A 21,935-nucleotide genomic window follows, 5' to 3' on the forward strand; every position below is an offset into this window, starting at 1 on the left:
AGTTACTTCTTGATACTCAAATGTTTTCCGAACGTAGCTAGCGTCTAACAATAATTTGAGGTTAGATTGACAATTCAAATAGTGACAGTCTATAGATGAAAGCAATGTCAGTGGTCAGAAGTGACAGAACGAATTTACTGCCAGATGTGCGACGTCTGACGTTAGCTACGCCATACGTTCAAAAAACATTGCGCATCGAGTAGTTATGTATATTTTATATTTTTATATTATATATATATTGATGTAGTTACTAAACAATTCTAAACATTTTGTTCTAAAAGCTAACGATAAAACAACGCAGAAAATACACACACAATATTTACGCTTCAAGTTGATAATCAAAAACGATAAAACTTTTCTGCTACTGATTCCACGAATGTTTCTAGAAATATTTTGATAAACTGAAAGCGAGAATTTCGTACTTTATCATGTTTAGTAAATCTGATAAAAACAACAAAATGATCACGTACATGATTCCATGTGGTCATGTATGTAAGTCGTTGATATGCCATGTAATAACAACGGGTCTGCACAGATCCTTGAGCTACTTCCCCATAATTTCTGTACGTTTTCGGATAATAACAATATTTGACAAAAATGATCAAACCAGAGACCAAACATCGCCTGATCGTCTAAGTACAATCTCCACCAGCACCTCCTGATTTACGACCCGTCGACTTGTAAAATAGGACCCGTCTCATACCAATTATTTATTGCGGTCAATAAAAAAGCTCAAACAACAAAATCATAATTTATAGTCTATTCGTGTGTCCCGAAGGGGTACTCATAAAACAGAGCCCCCTTCTCTAAATTATACTTATCCAACCGCTTCAGCAGCTTCTTGGCATCCGCCGCACAACGCTTCTCGTAGTCGTTGTGCACCGGCAAATTCCCCACCACCCCGAAGTAGTGCTTCGCCCTGTAGTACTGCCCCAGCTTCAGACACGTCTTCCCCAGCAGGTACGTATTCTGCAGGTAGAACCTCGGGTGCAGATCCTCCGCCTTCGCCAAGTACTGGTGCGCCTCCTCGAAGCTCGCCTGCGGCGGCTCCCCGAACAGCAGCTTCGAGATGATCCTCTGGAACCACGTGATGTTGCTCATCTCGTAGCACCAGCGCCCCAGCAGGTACTGCGCGGTCACGTCGCTGGGGTCCAGCTCGCACGAGCGCATCAGGTGGCTCTTGACGATCTCCGAGTTCTTGACGCGCTGCTCCAGCCCGTTCATGCCGTTCTTCCTGTCGATGACTATCGCCGCCCACTTGTGCACCTTGGCGGAGTCCTCGGCGGTGGCCAGGCTGGCGCTGATGATGTCGAAGGCCTCCTGGATCATCTCCTGGCGCACGGACTCGCGGATGCTGGTCTGGCAGGAGAGCTTGAAGAGGGCGCGCGCGATGCGCCATTGGACCTCGGCGTTGTTGCAGAACTTGAGGCGGTTGAGGAGTTCGTACACCTCGAGGTACTTGCCCTGGCCGAAGAGGACGTCGGCCTCGTCGATCACTTCCTCGACGGATTTTCCGACCCAGTACTTGGAGATTTTGTCTTCGGCATTGTGGTCCACCGAGACGAGGTTCGAGATGGCCTTGAAGAGGGTGAGGAACTGGAGCTTGACTACCTTGTCGCTGATGTTACGCAGGTTGTCGTGTTGGAAAGAGAGCAGTTTTATCACGTTTACGAGACGTACGGTTAATTTTGACATTTCTCATGCTGTCAATGGGGGTTTGGGGAGGGAGGGGTTGCCGGGTGATGGCGTCGGGGTGATTGGTCCTGGAGGTTTTGGATTTGGAAATAGCAACGGTTACGGTTTTTCAGATTTTTGGTAGATGCTTACGGTTTGAAAGCTCGAGGATCTTGAAGGGTGCTTGAAGGGTCGACAGGTAGGTTCGGTTTTGGAGGTGGAAGTCGGTAAAGAAAAAGGTTAGAAAATTCTAGAAACTGGAAGCTTAGGGCAGGTAGACGAAAGAGATTTTACATGATTTTAGATGCCTTCAGGTAGATCAGGTGTTTTTGGGGGAACGGTTGTCTCTACAACACCTATCATGCATATTTTTCTATCGCATAGGTCATTGATAAAAAGAAGAAACATTTGTGAACCCAGTATTCAACCTTGAGGTGTGCCAGAATAAAAAAATAAATAAATAAAAATTGAAAAATCCAAAATTTAAAAAATCGGAAACTTGAATCAAAAAACTCCAAAATCGAAAAATTAAATAATTTCAAAACTGCAATGATAAAAAATCGGTATATCGAAAAATTAAAACATTAGTAATCGAAAAATCTAAGATTTTAAAAAATCGAAAAGTTAAAAATAAAAAAATTGAGAAATTTAAAATTAAAAAAGAAACGATAAATCGAAAAATAAAAAAATGCAAAAGCGGAAAAACGAAAAATCGAAATCTCCATAAATCCAGAAATCGGAAAATTGAAAAATTAGAAAATTTATAAATTCAAAAATTGGAGGACCGGAAAATTTGAAAGCGAAAATCGAAAGATCAAGAATTCGAAAGCATAAAAAAATCGAAAAAACGAAAAATCTAAAATTTAACAATCGAAGAAAAACTGAAAAATCGAAAAGCCGAAAAATCGAAAATTTAAAAAATCGAAAAACCAAAATATCGATTTTTCGAATTCTTGATCTTTCGATTTTTCGACTTTTTGATATTAAATTTTTCGGATTTTTTTCAAATTTTCGATTTTTCGATTTCTGAAATTACTGTTCCAATTTTTTAATTTTAGATTGTTGAATTTTTTGGTTTTCAATTTTTCAACTTCGAAAATTTAAAATTTTTCACTTTTTCGATATTTAAAAATTTTTTAATGTTTCCATTTTTTATTCGATTTTTAAAATTGTCCATTTTTAACTTTTCCTGTTTGATATTTGGTTTCTCGATGTTTCAGTTTTTCAGTTTTTCAATTTTTTCGATATTTCGATTTTTCGACTTTTTGATTTTAAATTTTTTGGTCTTTCAAGTCTCGATTTTTAAAGTTTTTTATTTTTCAAATTTCGGGATTTTACTTTTTTGATTTTGACTTCTCGGTTTTAGATTATTCGCTTTTTAAAATTTTTCAATTTTTTAATTTTTAATTTTTCGACTTTTTGATATTAAATTTTTGCGGAATTTTTCTCAATTTCTTGAGAAAATTAAAAACTTTTATAAACCGAAAAATTCAAAAACCAAAAAATCTAAAACGGAGAAGTCGAAATCGAAACTAGAAATCGAAACATCCAAAAATTGAATAATCTAAATTTAAAAAATCCAGGAAGTAAAATATCGAAAAACTGAAAAATCGAGAATTCGAAAAAGTTTAAAAAATTGAAAAATCGAAGCATCAAAAAAAAATCGAAAAATTGAAAAATCCCAAAATTGAAAGATCGAAAAAAATGACAAATCGAGAAATCGAAAACAAAAAATCGAAAATTTAAAAAAACGAAAAACCAAAAAATCGATTAATCAAGAAATTGAGATATCGAAAAATTTTTAATTTTAAAAAATCCGAAAAATTTAATATCAAAAAGTCGAAAAATTGAAAAACTGAAACATCTAGAAACGAAACATCAAAATGGGAAAAATTAAAAATTGAAAAATTTTAAAAACCCAAAAATCTAAAACCGAGAAATCAAAATCGAAAAAGTAAAATACCGAAAAACTGATAAATCGAGAAATCGGAAAATTGGAAAATAAAAACTTTTAAAATCGAAAAATTGAAAGACTAAAAAATTTAAAATAAAAAGTCGAAAAATCGAAATATTGAAAAAATTAAAAAACTGAAACATCGAGACACCAAATATCAAAAAGGCAGTTAAAAATTGAAAAATTTTAAAAACCGAGTAAAAATGGAAACATGAAAAAAAAAAAACTGAAGAATCTAAAATTTGAATATCGAAAAAGTAGAAAATCCAAAATTAAAAAATTGGAACAGTAATTTCAGAAATCGAAAATTCGAAAAATTGTAGAATATATTGAAAAATCGAAAACTTGCAAAAAATTGCAAAAGAGAAAATTCGAAAAATCGAGAAATCCAAAAAACCAGAAAATCGATTAATCAAGAAATTGAGAAATCGAAAATTCGAAAATTTTTAAAAATCCGAAAAATTTAATTTCAAAAAGTCGAAAAATCGAAAGATCAAGATATCGAAAAATTGAAAAACTGAAACATCGAGAAACGAAACATCAAAATGGAAAAAATTAAAAATTGTAAAATCGAAAAACTGAAAAATCAAAAATTAAAAAAATTTAAAAACCGAAAAATCTTAACACCGAGAAGTCAAAATCGAAAAAGTAAAATATCGAAAACCTGAAAAATCGAGAAATCGAAGAATTTAAGAGTTGAAAAATTAAAGAATCACAAAATTGAAAAATCGAAACATCAGAAAATTGAAAAATTGAAAAAGTAAAAAACTCAGAAATCGAAAAATTGAAAAATCCCAAAACCTCAATTTCGAAAATCTGAAAAATCGAAGAAAACCTGAAGAATCAAAAAATTGAAAATCCGAAAACCGAAACATCGAAAAAATGAAAAATGGAAAAGTCGAAAAATCGAAGTCAAAAAATCGAAAATTTAAAAATTTCAAAAACTGACAACTCAAAAATCGATTAATCGAAAACTGAGGAATTCAAAAGTCAGAAAATCAAAAAGTCGAAAAATTGAAAATTAAAAAATTCAAAAAAATTGAAAACTCGAAAACATGAAAAAATTGAATAACCTAAAATTTAAAATATCGAAAAACTGAAAAGTTGAAAAATTAAAAACCGAAATATTAAAGAATCACAAAATTAAAAATCAAAACATCAAAAAATTTAAAAACTGAAACATCAAAAATTTAAAAATTCGCAAAGTAATAATTTCAGAAATCGAAAAAACGAAAATTAAAAAAATTGAAGAATCTAAATATTGAAAAATCGCAGAACTTCAATACCTAAAATTTGAAAAATCGAAGAGAAACTGAAGAATCGAAAAATTGGACAATCCCAAAACTGAAACATCGAGAAAATGAAAATTTGAGTCGAAAAATCGGAAATTTAAGAAATCGAAAAATGGAAAAATCAAAAACCTGGAAAATCGAAAAATTGAGAAGTCGAAAAACCAAAACATCGATAAATCCAAAAATTGAGAAATTGAAAAATCACCGAAAAATCGAAAACTTGGCCTAAATCCTGAAAATTCGAAAAATCGAGAAGTCGAAACCCAAAAAATCGATTAATCAAGAAATTGAGAAATCCAAAAACAAAAAAATCGAAAATTTTAAAAAATCGAAAAATTTAATATCAAAAAGTCGAAAAATCGAAACATCGCAAAAATCGGAAAATTGAAAAACTGAAACATCGAAAAACGAAACTTCAAAATGGGAAAAATTAAAAATTGAAAAATTGAAAAATTTTAAAAACCGAAAAATCTAAAGCGAGAAGTCAAAAAATCGAAACATCAAAAAATTTAATGATCTAAAATTTAAAATTCGAAAAAGTAAAATATCGAAAAATTGAAGACTCGAGAAACTCAAAATCGAGAAATAGAAAAATGTTTAATTTTAAAAATTGAAAAATCAAAAACCGAAAAATTGAAGAACTAATAAATTGAACAATTGAGAAATCGAAACATCAAAAAATCGAAAAAGTAAAACATTCAGAAATTGAAAAATCCAAAATTCGAAAAATTGAAAAATGGAAAAACTGGGGAATCGAAAAAGTTTAAAATCCCAAAACGGAAACAAAAAAAAATTGAAAATTGAGAAATCGAAAAATCGAAAAACTGTAAATTAGAAAAATCGATAAGTTGAGAAATGAAAAAAATAAAAAAATCGACTAATCGAGAAATTGAGAAATCGAAAAATATATACGTCAAAAATTGAAAAATCAAAAAATTGAATTGCAAAACAGAAAATTCGAAAAATCGAAAAAATCGACTAATCAAGAAATTGAGAAATCGAAAAATTTAAAATTAAAAAAAATCCGAAAAATTGAATATCAAAAAGTCGAAAAATTGAAAAACTGATACATCGAGAAACGAAACATCAAAATGGGGAAAATTAAAAATTAAAAAATTGAAAAATTAAAGAATCACAAAATTGAAAAAGTAAAAAATACAGAAATCGAAAAATTAAAAAATCCCGAAACTTAAATTTTGAAAATCTGAAAAATCGAAGAAAAACTGAAGAATCGAAAAAATGAAGAATCGAGAAATCGGAAAGTCGGAAAATCGAAGTTAAAAAAATCGAAAAACTGTCAACTCAAAAAAAATCGATTAATCGAAAGATTGAGAAATTGAAAAGTCAGAAAATCAAAAAGTCGAAAAATTGAAAATTCAAAAAATTGAAAAATCGAAAACATGAAAAAATTTAATAATCTAAATATTTGAAAAATCGCATAACTAAAATACCGAAAATTTGAAAAATCGAAGAATCCAAAAATTGAAAAATCCTAAACTGAAACGCCGAAATAATTAAAAATCGAGAAATTAAAATGTGGAAAAATCGAAAACGAAAAAATGAAGTCGAAAAATCGAAAATTTAAAAAATCGAAAAATTGAAAAATCGAAAACTTGAACTAAATCCTGAAAATTCGAGAAATCGAAATACCAAAAAACCGATTAATGGAGAAATTGAGAAATCGAAAAATCGAGAAAATGAACAATCATAAAATCGAAATCTCGATAAACCAAGAAATTGAAAATTTGAAAAGTTGGAAAGCCGAAGAGTCGAAAAATTGAAAAACCGAGTACATAATCGAAAAATTTAAAATAAAAAAAATGGAGAAGTTGAAAAATCGGAACATTGAGAAACGAAGCGTCGAGAAATCGAACAGTCGGAAAGTCCAAAATTCGAAAAATTGAGAAATTTGAAATAAAAAATCGAAAAATAAAAAAAAATGGAAAAGCGTGAAACTGAACAATCGGAAAATTGAAAACTTAAAAACTTTAAAAATCGAAAAATTGAAAGACCGAAAAATTTAAAACCAAAAAGTCCAAAAATCGAAACATCAAACAATTTAATGATCTAAAATTTAAAATTCGAAAAAGTAAATATCGAAAAATGCAGAATCCAGAAATAGCTAAATTTTTAATTTTAAAAATCAAAAACCGAAAAATTTTAAATAGAAAAACTGAGGAATCGCCAAATTGAAAAACCCCAAAACTTAAACATCAATAAAAAATGAAAAGTCGAAAAAATGGAAAAGTCGATAAATCGAAAATTTCAAAAATCAAAAAATTGTTGCAATCAAAAACATAGCAAATCGAAAAATCGAAATATCGAAAAACAAAAAAATCGATTAATCGAGAAATTGAAAAAAAATCAAGAAGTCCAAAAATTGAAAATGGAAAAATCACTGAAAAACCGGAAGTCAACAAATGGAAAAATCAAAAATCGATTAATCGAGAAACTGAGAAATCGAAAAACCGAAAACTGAAAAATTTGAAAATCAAAAAATTGAATAATCTACGAACTGAAAAATCGTAAAACCACCGAAAAATGAAAAAATCGAGAAATCAAAAAATTTTAAATTTTAAAAATTGAAAAATCAAAACCCAAAAAATTGAAAAATCAGTAAAATGAACAATCGAGAAATCGAAACATCGAAAAATAAAAAATCTAAAATTTAAAAATCCAAAAAATCGATTAATCGGGAAATTGCAAAACCGTATAATTTGAAAATCGAAAAACTGACATCGAAAAATGAAAAAATCAAGAAGATTCGAAGAATCGACACAGAAGAATTTAAAATCGAGATCTCAAAAAATCGAAAAATTGAACAATAAAAACACTAAAAATTCTCAAAACTGAGAAAACGAAAGTTGAAAAATCGAGAAATCGAAAATTCGAAAACAAGCAAATATTATTTTCGACGACATGCAAATTTGACACTATCACGATTATCTTATCACTTGACTAAAAAGATAAAATCAAGTAGATGCGGGTCCTTGGAACCATAACCGGAGGTCATCAGATGACTGTCTATCGTGAGTCACCGAATTGACGAATTGTTTTAGAAAAAAAAGTAACACAATCATATATAAAAGCACTGATACTGATACTGATTTGAATCTGCGCACTTAATATAGTGCTTTAGACTCGATACAAATTAACATATCTTATTCTGACACAATTGCGATTAGTAAAATTAACAAAAGATTACAAATTCTGCGCCGGATTTAACACTTGCACAAACATAAACATAAATAATAATCTTATAACAACAGTTTATCTGCACTTGTTGTTATCTATGTATCTGTAAACACCTTCACATCAGAAGGGATTTTAAATAATGATCGGTCATTATATAGGTATTAGCTATAAGTCCTGCTCGCTTATCAAGTGGCCAAATATAGCGCGAATCCGATATAAAACCATCAGACGAGAATTATGGAGGTGCTATTCACAATCTTTTGCAAGAAAATAATAACTGCAGTCTGTTGATAATTGTTAAGATCGATAATCTCCGAAATTACTGGACCGATTAGTACGACTTTTTAGACTTAGTCAAATTAGGTCTGTCTATCCCCCCCAAAAAGTTGGTGACGTCACCTCGAAATTTTGCTGAGTAAATGTTGTTCTTTATTAGCCGCAATAAATATGACAGAGCTAAAATGAGGCGACATTTTTTCTCAAATTGAAATAATAATAAATCATTAATTATTATCTCCACAGAGTTATAAACTCCGGACTGTACACATCGTCCAGATAACACAAACTATTCTCTATCTGCTGGCTTTTTCCGCCACGATTTCAAGTTCAACTATTCCATTAGTAATCCACGTTCCTGCATGCATACGAACTTTCCGGCTATAAAATTTTCAAAATCGAGATAAGACCACGATAAACCCAAACTTTATCTCGCAGACATTCGAAAAATTCGCTTTTATTGTTATTGTTTTCCCTGTACCGGAATGACGACATAATGGACCAATTACTGAAAAAGTAATAATCGAATAACAATGAACGGTCGTAATCTCCCACGAAAAAAAATTATAGCAATGTAGAAATTTTTGATCAGTCAAACTGATGATTTTTGTAGCGAACTTCGACCCAATCGAACGAAAGCTTATCTCGGAGACATGCAAAACTCATTACCATAAATCCGCAGTCGTTATTATAACAGTTATTGTTATTAGCCACTCACCTTTGAGCATGACAGGCACGGCCGACAAGGAAGTCACCCCGTCGAAGTCCGGGTCGTCCTGGTCGAAGAGGATGTCCTCCTCGAACTCGGTGAACCCTGCGAGCTGGGTGTTACTTTCCACTCGGAGCATCTGTTCGGAAAAATAAAAATTAGCGATAATTATCGACGAATTCTTCGAATGGTATCTCTATCAGGGTCAGCCCGTGGAAATTTTATTTTATGGGTGAATCACGAGCTCCGAAGTCGAAGTATTGTTTACTTGGAGGCGGCAAGTGGGGATGATTAGGAGCAGCGCGATAAGTAGGGGAGAATTGGGAAACGTGCTAAGTGGTGGGTAAATAATTTCATTTAATTGGCGGAGGTGGACGTCAATAAAAAAATTCGCGGACTTATCGTGGGTAGTTATTGGGTTTTAATACAGCGATATCGAGTAATAAATGTAAAAATGCTATAAAAAATTCAATTAAGTTGTAAAGTCGAATAACAATAATTTTATACTAATTGCGTAAATACGAACAATGAAATTAAGAATTTACAAACAAAAATCGTAGTTCTAAATTTAGAAAAGAATTTGATATTTCTAATCACGTGTATAATTATTATTAGAAAAAATTACCAGTTGTCAACGGACGCAGCGATAATAATTAATTCAAAGATAACGCTTTTACGTAATTGTTGTGCAGAGATTTTGTAATGCAACCTTCTGAAAGTTATTCTAGTTAGGTTGCTATGGATTTCCCCCTGAGTCACTGACCGACCAATCAAACCGCTCAAATTCGACGGTGCCGCTTTATAAAAAGTGTGCATCTAGTTTTCTGGTGACTTTTTGACTCATTTGCCAGTTTGTAAATTAAATCAATGTCCTATTTAGAAATGTTTACGAATTATAAAATACAAACAAATATGTTTTTCTGTGCAGATAAAATCTCGAATGTCAAAATCGCGTCAACATGATTTCACGAATTGGATTTCCCAATTTTCCACACAAACGGGTGCAGTTTTCAAATGGAATGATCGTTTTGGATTCTTGGGCTACTTTGACAATACCTAAATTTAAACGCGAGTCTAGACTTGTACCATAGAAACAGGGAAAACTGCCAAAGATTTGATCTTTTTTGTGTTTAGTTAGTGTAAGTCGTGTCACTAGAATTAGTGTCGGGTGAAACGGGCTTCAAATGAATCAGAATTGAATTACTTCCAGCGACTCAAAATTTTGCGAACTTTATAAATATTAATAAGTAATAAAAGTGTGGTCAAAATAATCACTAATCAGCGTACTCGGGAGGCGATGTCATGGGAATTTAAAAAATTATATTCAAGGTTGTATTTTTACAAACTCAAAAACTAATAAATGTTGAGAGGAGTTCCGAAGATTATTAAAAAACATATTTGGGACCTCTGAGACTCTTTCAAACTCTTTCAAAAATAAAAGACAAAAAATCGATTCATCGAGAAACTAAGAAATTGAGAAACTGAAAAATCGAAAATTTAGATTAAATTGAAAATTTTGAAAATCGAAAAATTAAAGAATCTACCGAAAAATCGTAAAACTGAAACAACTGAGGCATCGATGAATGAAAAAATCGAGAAAGCAAAAATTTGAAGAATCGAGAAATAGAAGAATTGAAAATCGAAAAATTGAAGAATAAAAACAAACTAAAATATTGAAAAATTGAGAAATCAAGAGTTGAAAAATCGAAAAATTGCCATATCTACATTTTTTTTTTTTCTTCGACTACAAAAAAGGAAATAAACAAAAGAAACATCAGAGGTTTTCAAAATCTATCAAAACGAAAAGATCAGAGGGTGGCGATATTTTTCCACTTTCTAAAAAAAAAAATAAAAATTCTCACGATTATTAAAAAAAAACACACATTTGGAACACCAGGCGTTCTCAAAATTTGTCAAATAGAAAATCTCAGGGGTCGACGAGGTTTTTTCAAATTCAAAAAACATAATTAATAAAAGAAATACCAGGGGTTCTCAAAATTTATCAAAAAGAAAAGACCAGAGGGCGCGGGGGTTTTTACAACTTCCTAAAAAATAAAAGACAAGGAGTTCCTAAGATTATTAAAAAATATATATTTGGGACCTCTGAGACTCTTTCAAACTCTTTCAAAAATAAAAGACGAAAAAATCGATTCATAGAGAAACTAAGAAATTGAGAAACTGAAAAATCGAAAATTTATATGAAATTGAAACATTTGAAAATCGAAAAATTAAGGAATCTACGAACTGAAAAATCGTAAAACTGAAACAAACTGAGGCATCGAAGAATGAAAAAATCGAGAAAACAAAAATTTTAAGAATCGAGAAATAGAAGAATTCAAAATCGAAAAAATGAGAAATCAAGAGTTGAAAAATCGAAAAATTGCTATATCTACATTTTATTTTTTTTTTCTTCAACTACAAAAAAAGAAATAAAAGAAACATCAGAGGTTTTCAAAATCTATCAAAACGAAAAGATCAGAGGGTGGCGATATTTTTTCCACTTCCTAAAAAAATAATAAAAGTTCCCACGATTATTAAAAAAAAAAACACACATTTGGAACACCAGGCGTTCTCAAAATTTGTCAAAAGGAAAATATCAGAGGTCGACGAGGTTTTTTCAACTTCAAAAAACGAAATAAATAAAAGAAACACCAGGGGTTCTCAAAATTTATCAAAAAGAAAAGACCAGAGGACGCGGGGGTTTTTTCAACTTCCTAAAAAAATAAAAAAGACACAGTTCATAAGATTATTAAAAAAAAAAAACATTTGGACCTCTGGGACTCTTTCAAACTCTTTCAAAAATAAAAGACGAAAAAATCGATTCATCGAGAAATGAAAAAATTGAGAAACTGAAAAATCGTAAATTCATATGAAACTGAAAAATTTGAAATCGAAAAATTACAGAATCTACGAACTGAAAAATCGTAAAACTGAATCATCGGAAAAATCAGACATCGAAGAATGAAAAAATTGAGAAAACAAAAATTTGTAGAATAGAGAAATAGAAGAATTGAAAATCGAGAAATCCAAAAATCAAAAAATTGAGAAACAAAAACACTGAAAAATCCCAAAACTGAAATATCGAAATAAGAGGTCGAAGAGGTTTTTTAAACTTCCTAAAAATAAAATAAAAAAGACAGGGAGTTCCGAAGATTATTACAAAAAACACATATTTGGGACTTCTGGAACTCTTTCAAACTCTTTCAAAAATAAAAGACGAAAAAATCGATTCATCGAGAAATTAAGAAATTGAGAAACTGAAAAATCGGATTTTATATGAAATTGAAAATTTTGAAAATCAAAAAATTGAGAATCAACGAACCGAAAAATCGTAAAAGTGAATCAATGGAAAATCGAAACATCGAAAAATGAAAAAAATCGATAAATCGAAAATTTGAACAATGGAGAAACTGAAAAATCGAGAAATCGAAACGTCGAAAAATTTAAAAATCTAAAATTTAAAAATCCAAAAAATAAAAATTTAGAAATTGAAAAATCAAGAATTCGAAAAACTTAAAAACAGAAAAAATTAAAAATCGAGAAATGAAAAAGTCAAAGACCTGGAAAATCGAAACACTGAAAATCCGAAAAATCGGGAAGTCGAAAAATGAAAAAATCAAAAATTTGATTAATCGAAAAATTTGATTAATCGAAAAATTGAAAAATCGTAAAATTTGAAAAAATCAAGATGAAAAATTAAAGGATAAAAACACTGAAAAATCTCAAAATTGAAAAATCAAAAACCTGAGAAAACGAAAGTTGAAAAATCGAGAAATCCAAAATTCGAAAAATTGTTATATCTACAATTTTATTTTCCAAAATATCAATGTTTACGATTAAAATTCAACGCGGATTCATAAACCACAAGAAACTTAAAACATGGTCAAAATGGTACATTTTGAAATATGGATTTGGCAATTATGGGGCGGAGGCAAAATGTAAGCCCGCCCACCCGCCCTATCTCAATTGTGATGATCTTTTTATTCGCGGTGCATCAAGAGGGCGGAGCTTAACTGCAAAATACTTATTTCTTTACAAGAAATTAAAAACATGTTTTTGAATATCATGTTGTTCAAAGAAAAATCGAAACAAGGAATCGAAACATCAAAAAATTTAAAATTCGAAAAAGTAAAATATCGAAAAATTGAAGAATCGAGAAATTGAAAATTTTTTAATTTAAAAAATCAAAAACTGGGGAATCGACAAATTCAAAAATCCCAAAACGTAAACATCAATTAAAAATGAAAAGTCGAGAAATCGCAAAGTCGATAAATCGAAAATTTAAAAAACCAAAAATTGTTCAAATCAAAAACCTAGAAAATCGAAAAACTGAAAATTAGAAAAATCGAAACCTAAATATTTACGTCAAAAACTGAAAAATTTGAAAATAAAAAAATTGAGAATCTACGAACTAAAAAATCGTAAAAGTGAATCAATGGAAACTTAAAATATCAAAAATGAAAAATCGATAAATCGAAAATTTGAACAATGGAGAAACTAAAAATTCGAGAAATCGAAAAATTTTTAATTTTAAAAATTGAAAAACCAAAAACCAAAAAATCGAGAGATCGAAATATCGAAAAATTTAAAAATTTAAAATTTAAAAATCCAAAAAATAAAAATTCCGAAATTGAAAAATTAAGAATTCCACAAACTTAAAAATAGAAAAAATTAACAATCGAGAAATCGAAAAGTCAAAAACCTGGAAAATCGAAACATTGAAAATTCGAAAAATCGAGAAGCCGAAAAATGAAAAAATCAAAAATTGATTAATCGAGAAATTGAAAAATCGCAAAATTTGAAAAAATCAAGAAGATTTTGAAGAATCGAGAAATAGAAGAATTGAAAATCGAGATCTCAAAAATAGAAAAATTGAAGGATAAAAACACTGAAAAATCTCAAAATTGAAAAATCAAAAACCTGAGAAAACGAAAGTTGAAAAATCGAGAAATCCAAAATTCGAAAAACAAAAAACTTAAAACATGGTTAAAATGGTACATTTTTGCAAGGAAATATGGATTTTGCAATTATGGGGCGGAGGCAAAATTAAGCCCGCCCACCCGCCCTATCTCAATTGTGATGATTTTTTTATTCGCGGTGAACCAAGAGGGAGGAGCTTAACTGCAAAATACCTAGTTCTTTACAAGAAATTAAAAACATGCTTTCGAATATCATGTTGTTCAAAGAAAAATCGACACAGGGCATCGAAAAATTTAATGATCTAAAATTTAAAATATCCAAAAATTGAAGAATCGAGAAATAGAAAAAATTTTAATTTTAAAAATCAAAAAGTGAGGGATCGACAAATTGAAAAATCCCAAAAATTAAACATCAATTAAAAATGAAAAGTCGAGAAATGGAAAAGACGATAAATCGAAAATTTAAACCAAAAAAAGGTGGAAACAGAAGTTCAAAAATGGAAATGTCGAAAAATGAAAAAATCGACTAATCGAGAAATTGAGAAATCGAAAAACCGAAAACTATATGTACGTCAAAAACTGAAAAATTTGAAAATCAAAAAATTGAAGTCTACGAACTGAAAAATCGTAAAAGTGAAACATCGAAAAATGAAAAAATCGAGAAATCAAAAAATTTTGAATTTTAAAAATTGGAAAATCAAAAACCAAAAAAATTGAGAAATAGAAATAGAAAATGGATAAATCTAAAATTTCAAAATCCAAAAGATAAAAAAATCGGAACATGAAAAAGCGAGAATCCGAAAAATTTTAAATAGAAAAAATGAATCGAAAAATAGAAAAATCCCAAAAGTTAAACATCAATTAAAAATGAAAAGTCGAGAAATGGAAAAGACGATAAATAAAAATATAAAGCAAAAAAAAGGTCGAAAGAGAAGTTCAAAAATGAAAAAATCGACTAATCGAGAAATTGAGAAATCGAAAAACCGAAAACTATATATGTACGTCAAAAACTGAAAAAATTGAAAATCAAAAAATTGAAGTCTACGAACTGAAAAATCTTAAAAGTGAAACATCGAAAAATGAAAAAATCGAGAAATCGAAAAATTTTGAATTTTAAAAATTGGAAAATCAAAAACCAAAAAAATTGAGAAATAGAAACAGAAAAATTGAAAAATCTAAAATTTCAAAATCCAAAAGATAAAAAAATCGGAACTTGAAAAAGCGAGAATCCGAAAAATTTTAAATAGAAAAAATGAATCGAAAAATATAAAAATCCCAAAAGTTAAACATCAATTAAAAATGAAAATTCGAGAAATGGAAAAGACGATAAATCAAAAATTTAAACCAAAAAAAAGGTGGAAAGAGAAGTTCAAAAATAGAAATGTCGAATAATGAAAAAATCGACTAATCGAGAAATTGAGAAATCGAAAAACCGAAAACTATATGTACGTCAAAAACTGAAAAATTTGAAAATCAAAAAATTGAAGTCTACGAACTGAAAAATCGTAAAAGTGAAACATCGAAAAATGAAAAAATCGAGAAATCGAAAAGTTTTGAATTTTAAAAATTGGAAAATCAAAAACCAAAAAAATTGAGAAATAGAAACAGAAAAATTGAAAAATCTAAAATTTCAAAATCCAAAAGATAAAAAAATGGGAACCTGAAAAAGCGAGAATCCGAAAAATTTTAAATAGAAAAAATGAATCGAAAAATATAAAAATCCCAAAAGTTAAACATCAATTAAAAATGAAAAGTCGAGAGATGGAAAAGACGATAAACCAAAAATTTAAAACAAAAAAATGGTGGAAAGAGAAGTTCAAAAATGGAAATGTCGAAAAATTAAAAAATCGACTAATCGAGAAATTGAGAAATCGAAAAACCGAAAACTATATGTACGTCAAAAACTGAAAAATTTGAAAATCAAAAAATTGAAGTCTACGAACTGAAAAATCGTAAAAGTGAAACATCGAAAAATGAAAAAATCGAGAAATCGAAAAGTTTTGAATTTTAAAAATTGGAAAATCAAAAACCAAAAAAATTGAGAAATAGAAACAGAAAAATTGAAAAATCTAAAATTTCAAAATCCAAAAGATAAAAAAATCGGAACTTGAAAAAGCGAGAATCCGAAAAATTTTAAATAGAAAAAATGAATCGAAAAATATAAAAATCCCAAAAGTTAAACATCAATTAAAAATGAAAAGTCGAGAAATGGAAAAGACGATAAATCAAAAATTTAAACCAAAAAAAAGGTGGAAAGTGAAGTTCAAAAATGGAAATGTCGAAAAATGAAAAAAACGACTAATCGAGAAATAGAAAAATCGAAAAACCGAAAACTATTTATGTACATCAAAAACTGAAAAATTTGAAAATCAAAAAATTGAAGTCTACGAACTGAAAAATCGTAAAAGTGAAACATCGAAAAATGAAAAAATCGAGAAATCGAAAAATGTTGAATTTTAAAAATTGGAAAATCAAAAACCAAAAAAATTGAGAAATAGAAACAGAAAAATTGAAAAATCTAAAATTTCAAAATCCAAAAGATAAAAAAATCGGAACTTGAAAAAGCGAGAATCCGAAAAATTTTAAATAGAAAAAATGAATAGAAAAATAGAAAAATCCCAAAAGTTTAACATCAATTAAAAATGAAAAGTCGAGAAATGGAAAAGACGATAAATCAAAAATTTAAACCAAAAAAAAAAGGTGGAAAGAGAAGTTCAAAAATAGAAATGTCGAAAAATGAAAAAATCGACTAATCGAGAAATTGAGAAATCGAAAAACCCAAAACTAAATATGTACGTCAAAAACTGAAAAATTTGAAAATCAAAAAATTGAAGTCTACGAACTGAAAAATCGTAAAAGTAAAACATCGAAAATGAAAAAATCGAGAAATCGAAAAATTTGGAATTTTAAAAATTGAAAAACCAAAACCAAAAAAATTGAGAAATCGAAACAGAAAAATTGAAAAATCTAAAATTTCAAATTCCAAACAAATAAAAATACAGAACTTGAAAAATCGAGAATTCGAAAAATTTAAAAATTGAAAAAATGAATCGAAAAATTGAAAAATTACAGAACTGAAACATCGAAAAAATTAAAAATCGAGAAATCGAAAAGTCAAAAACCTGGAAAATCGAAACACTGAAAATTCCAAAAATTGAGAAGTTGAAAAAATGGAAAAATTGTAAAATTTGAAAATTAAAAAAAATCAAGAAGAAGATTTGAAGAATCAAGAAATAGAAGAATTGAAAAGCGAGATCTCAAATAATCGAAAAATTGAAGAATAAAAACACTGAAATAACAAAAACCTGAAAAAACCAAAGTTGAAAAATCGAAAATTCGAAAAAAATTGCTATACATATCTACAATTTTATTTTTTTTCCAAAATCACGATGTTTACGATAAAAATTCAACGCGGATTCATAAACCACAAGTTAAGGACTATGCCACTTTCTAACAATTAAATAACATGACATCATTCAAAGAATACCATGTACATTAAGGAAAAAAGGCAAACAAAAATCATCACAATTGAGATAGGGCGGGTGGGTGGGGCTTATATTTTGCTTTTTTTGTAAATATACGTAATGATCTTTTTAGAACAAGAAACTAAAAACATGTCTCAAATGGTAAATTCTTGTACACCAATACGAATCTTGCAATTAAGCTCCGCCCCTCGATCTGACAACGAATGAAAAATTCATCACAATTGAGAATTGAGATAGTATTCTTTGAACAATACGATACTTGCTCAAAACATGTTTTTAATTTCTCGTAGAGAAGCAAGGATTTTGCAGTTAATCTCCGCCTTCTTGGCTCACGACGAATAAAAAAATTCATCACAATTGAGATAGGGCGGGTGGGCGGGGCTACATTTTGCCTTAGTTTCTTAATATGTGTAGACTTAATTTCGGCCACAACAAACTTAAAACATGCCTAAATTGGTAAAGACAAGCAGCTCCGAAGATTATTTATTTCACATATTAAAAAAATGAAACACATTTGGCACCTCTGAGATTATTTCAAAAGAAAAAACTTTTGAATAGAGTATGACCATATTCACGAAAATCTTCATTACAATTTAGTGGATACAAAAATAACGATCTGCGTATAATGTCGGTAACGAAAAAATCACGACATAATGTTTGTCACATAAAATGAACCAACACAAAGCATTTTAAAATTTTTAATTTGCGTTTAATGATTAAATTCTGATAAAAGGATTTTTAGTGCCATTTAACTTTATAATAAAGTAAATATTCCTTTGTTATTTATGTGGCAACACATGACACATGACGCGAAACAAAAAACTAGCCAATCACGAACTGGTTTGACGCTTTTCACCTCATTTATTATACTAAGGCGCACGTTAAAAATGCTTGAACGAACTTACAACTTACCGTAGAAAAATAAACGTGGGTCAGTTTGTGGTGCAACGTAAACATACAAAAATAAAAAAATGGGTTACGTGGAGTACGGAGTGAAGGAAACTCACTCTGATCTAGTTACCCTATATTTTGACATAGTTAACGAATAAAAACAAACGACTATACCAAAAACACTAGTACCAACTGTTCGTACAAAAGTCAAAAACGGAAGTGTCTACAACGCTTCAACAATCAAAACAAACCACGAAAATCGCCAAACAATGTCCCGTCCATTGTGTGACGACCGTGACATTCAACCTAATTAACATATGCAACAGTTATGTTTGTCAAGACGTTCCTCCTCCTTCTCACACATCTTTATCGCATTTCGAAATCACGACGGAATTAGCAACCGCCACTTTCTACAACATCTTTCGCAGACTTTTACCCGAACACTTAAATTAAAATTCATCCGGAAAGACGTTTCTCAACAACACGCGTCACGAAATTAAGCCAATTATGCACACTTAAAACTACCTAGAATTTCTCTTCCTCGACACGACGAAGGTCAACCCGAAATCGCGCAGTTTTTGCCACCATTTTCGGCCTTCTTGGCAAACGCAACCGATGCACTTTTGTGCATCGCGTGACGTCAGCGTTTTCGCGAAAAGCCCGCTTCGCGGCGGCCATTTTGGGCCCGCTGACGTTCCGCATTTTCCGAAAAACAAAAAACATAACCTCAACGCGCACATGAAAAGCGGGCTTTTCGCGGGCGCGGCGATTTTCACCTTGCGGCGTCTGCTGGGGGCACGGGGGCGAGGAGGGGCGGCGCACTGCACTTCGGGAGGTTTCTTCGCTGCAGTCCGGTTTGCAACGCTGCGACCAGCCGACTGGATGAAATGCCATTCAGGTCGAAGACTTTTGCTCGATCTGGGGTTATTAACGAGGCGGCGAATGTTTTGCGATTGTGATGATGATAAGGATGGAAGGGGGCTGGGATTAGTGGGATTCTTGGGTATTAGGTGAAAAACGACGAGACAAAGATGGTGATTATTGTTGCAGGTAAAATTTATACAGGACCTGGATGTCTGCATATATATTTTTTTTAATTATGGTAGTGGAATTATAGAGGATTTTCATGAATGGTTCTAACATCCAAGTGGGCATTGATTTGTTCCGCCTCTTTCGGAGTGTGTAGCTATGATAAATATTACTAGAATACCACTGATAGTACTGTTCTAACCATCTCCATAGCAACGAAAATTGCTTAAACAGTATTGTGACAGACATGTTGACCATCTTAATAAAAACTTTAATAAAACTGTCTATCATTACACAGAAGTGGCAAATCTGCCACTTTTTTAAATTTCACAGGTCACTGGATCCATACCGGATCTAAGAAATATTTCTACATAATTGCATAGTACTGGACCATTTTGCCAACACGGTGATTAGGTCAAGGTTAATTCTGAGCAGCGCTTGTCTCGATGACGTAGTTAACAGTGATATGCAGGGGCCATAAAAGTTGTCTGTGATAGTGGTCGTATATTATAATTATAAACCGATAGCCAACGTTGATAATATTTTTTAGTGAAAGTTTGTTATTCTTTATTAATTCTAATTTTATGGATAAAAAATAAATTATATAAACTACAAAGAACATATGAGTACTAACGGGATATAAAATTAGTCCACATTAAACTAGTTTGAACCACTGTACAAGTTATAACATTGTGTCAAACGTCCGAACTATGTACTTTAGTGAAAACATGGTTGTATTGTTGGTTGCCTACACCCAAAATTGAAAAACGTATACGTTGACGTAACAAATTTAAATGATTTTTCAGTATCGTATTGTTCAAGAAATACTATGTATATTTAGAAAAAAATAAAGCCAAAGATTAGGCACCGCCCGTACCCGCCCCGATCTCAATTCTCAATTGTGTTGAATTTTGTGTCAGATCGAGAGGCGGGGCTGAATTGCAATATTCATATTTGTCCACAAGAATTTACCATTTTAAACATGTTTTTAGTTTCTTGTTCTAAAAAGATCACTACGTATATTTTAAAAAAGGGCAAAATATAAGCCCCACCCACCCGCCCTATCTCAATTGTGATGATATTTTTATATTTTGCCTTTTTTCCTTAATGTACATAGTATTCTTTGAATGATGTCATGTTATTTCAATGTTAGAAAGTAACATAGTCCCTAACTTGTGGTTTATGAATCCGCGTTTAATTTTTATTTTAGATTTTGGAAAAAAAAATAAAATTGTAGATATGTACAGCAATTTTTAGAATTTTCGATTTCTCGATTATTAAACTTTCGTTTTTTCAGGTTGTTTGAGATCTCAATTTTCAATTCTTCTATTTCTCGATTCTTCAAATGTTCTTGATTTTTTTAATTGTAGATATCTCACTTTTTCGATTTTCAAATTTGACGATTTTTCAATTTCTCGATTAATCGATTTTTTGGTTTTTCCATTTCCCGATTTTTCGAATTTCCAGGTTTTTGACTTTTCGATTTCTCGATTTTTAATTTTTTCGATGTTTCAGTTCTGAAATTTTTCAATTTTTCGATTCATTTTTTCTATTTTAAAATTTTTCGAATTCTAGATTTTTCAAGTTCCGAATTTTTTATTTTTTGGATTTTGAAATTTTAGATTTTTCAATCTTTCTGTTTCGATTTCTCAGTTTTTTTTGGTTTTTGATTTTCCAAGTTTGAAAATTCAAAATTTTTCGATTTCTCGATTTTTTCATTTTTCGACATTTCCACTTTTGAACTTCCATTTCCACCATTTGTTTGTTTTAAATTTTCGATTTATCGCCTTTTCCATTTCTCGACTTTTCATTTTTAATCGATGTGTAACTTTTGGGGTTTTTCAATTTGACAATTCCTCACTTTTTGAATTTTATAATTAAAAATTTTTCTATTTCTCGATTCTTCGATTTTTCGATATTTTACTTTTTCGAATTTTAAATTTTTTGATGTTTCGATTCCTTGTTTCGATTTTTCTTTGAACAACATGATAATCAAAAACATATTTTTAATTTCTTGTAAAGAAATAAGTATTTTGCAGTTAAGCTCCGCCCTCTTGATTAACCGCGAATAAAAAAATCATCACAATTGAGATAGGGCGGGTGGGCGGGCTTTTATTTTGCCTCCGCCCCATAATTGAAAAATCCATATTTCCTTGCAAAAATGTACCATTTTAACCATGTTTTAAGTTTCTTGTTGTGAAAAGATGGCTATGCATATTAAGAAAAAAAAAAAGGCAAAATACATGCCCCACCCATCCGCCCTGCATCAATTCCGACGATTTTTCTTTACTTGTCGTAAGCCGAGGGGCGGAGCTTAACTGCAAAATCCTTATTTTTCTATGAGAAATTACCACGTCAAATATGTTCTTACGTAATCGTGTTATACAAAGAAAACTAAATGTATTAATTAAAAAAGAAAACCAAAAGAGAAGCCCCACCCATCCCTCTCGATCTCAATGGTGATGAATTTTTCATTGGTTGTCAGACCGAGAGGTGGAGCGTAATTGCAAA

General features: G+C 30.3%; 2 protein-coding genes across 3 annotated transcripts in view; both read right to left on the minus strand.

The window, feature by feature from the left end:
* The window catches only part of Pino (Pinocchio), a 42,729-nt gene extending 23,237 nt beyond the window's left edge, over positions 1–19,492 (minus strand). The window contains exons 1-2 of one of the 2 annotated variants that reach the window (XM_064061746.1): positions 19,172–19,492; positions 9,110–9,239 (exon numbers count right to left, since the gene is read on the minus strand). In XM_064061746.1, the coding sequence (XP_063917816.1) occupies positions 9,110–9,239; positions 19,172–19,477 (436 nt within the window). In that variant the 5' untranslated portion in view covers positions 19,478–19,492. Of the gene's footprint in view, positions 1–9,109; positions 9,240–18,416; positions 18,588–19,171 lie in introns of those variants that run through there. The other variant, XM_064061747.1, reaches the window with a different exon arrangement.
* Positions 696–1,709, minus strand: LOC135133355 (regulator of microtubule dynamics protein 1-like). Its single transcript, XM_064061745.1, has one exon. The coding sequence runs from the start codon at positions 1,693–1,695 to the stop codon at positions 760–762; it is 936 nt and encodes a 311-aa protein (XP_063917815.1). The 5' UTR covers positions 1,696–1,709; the 3' UTR covers positions 696–759.
* Positions 19,493–21,935: the final 2,443 nt, after the last annotated feature.

The sequence above is a fragment of the Zophobas morio genome, unplaced genomic scaffold, assembly GCF_036711695.1.
Source record: "Zophobas morio isolate AGI-343-1 ecotype UQ-CSIRO unplaced genomic scaffold, CSIRO_AGI_Zmor_V1 ptg000021l, whole genome shotgun sequence".
NCBI classification, from domain to species: Eukaryota; Metazoa; Arthropoda; class Insecta; order Coleoptera; family Tenebrionidae; genus Zophobas; species Zophobas morio.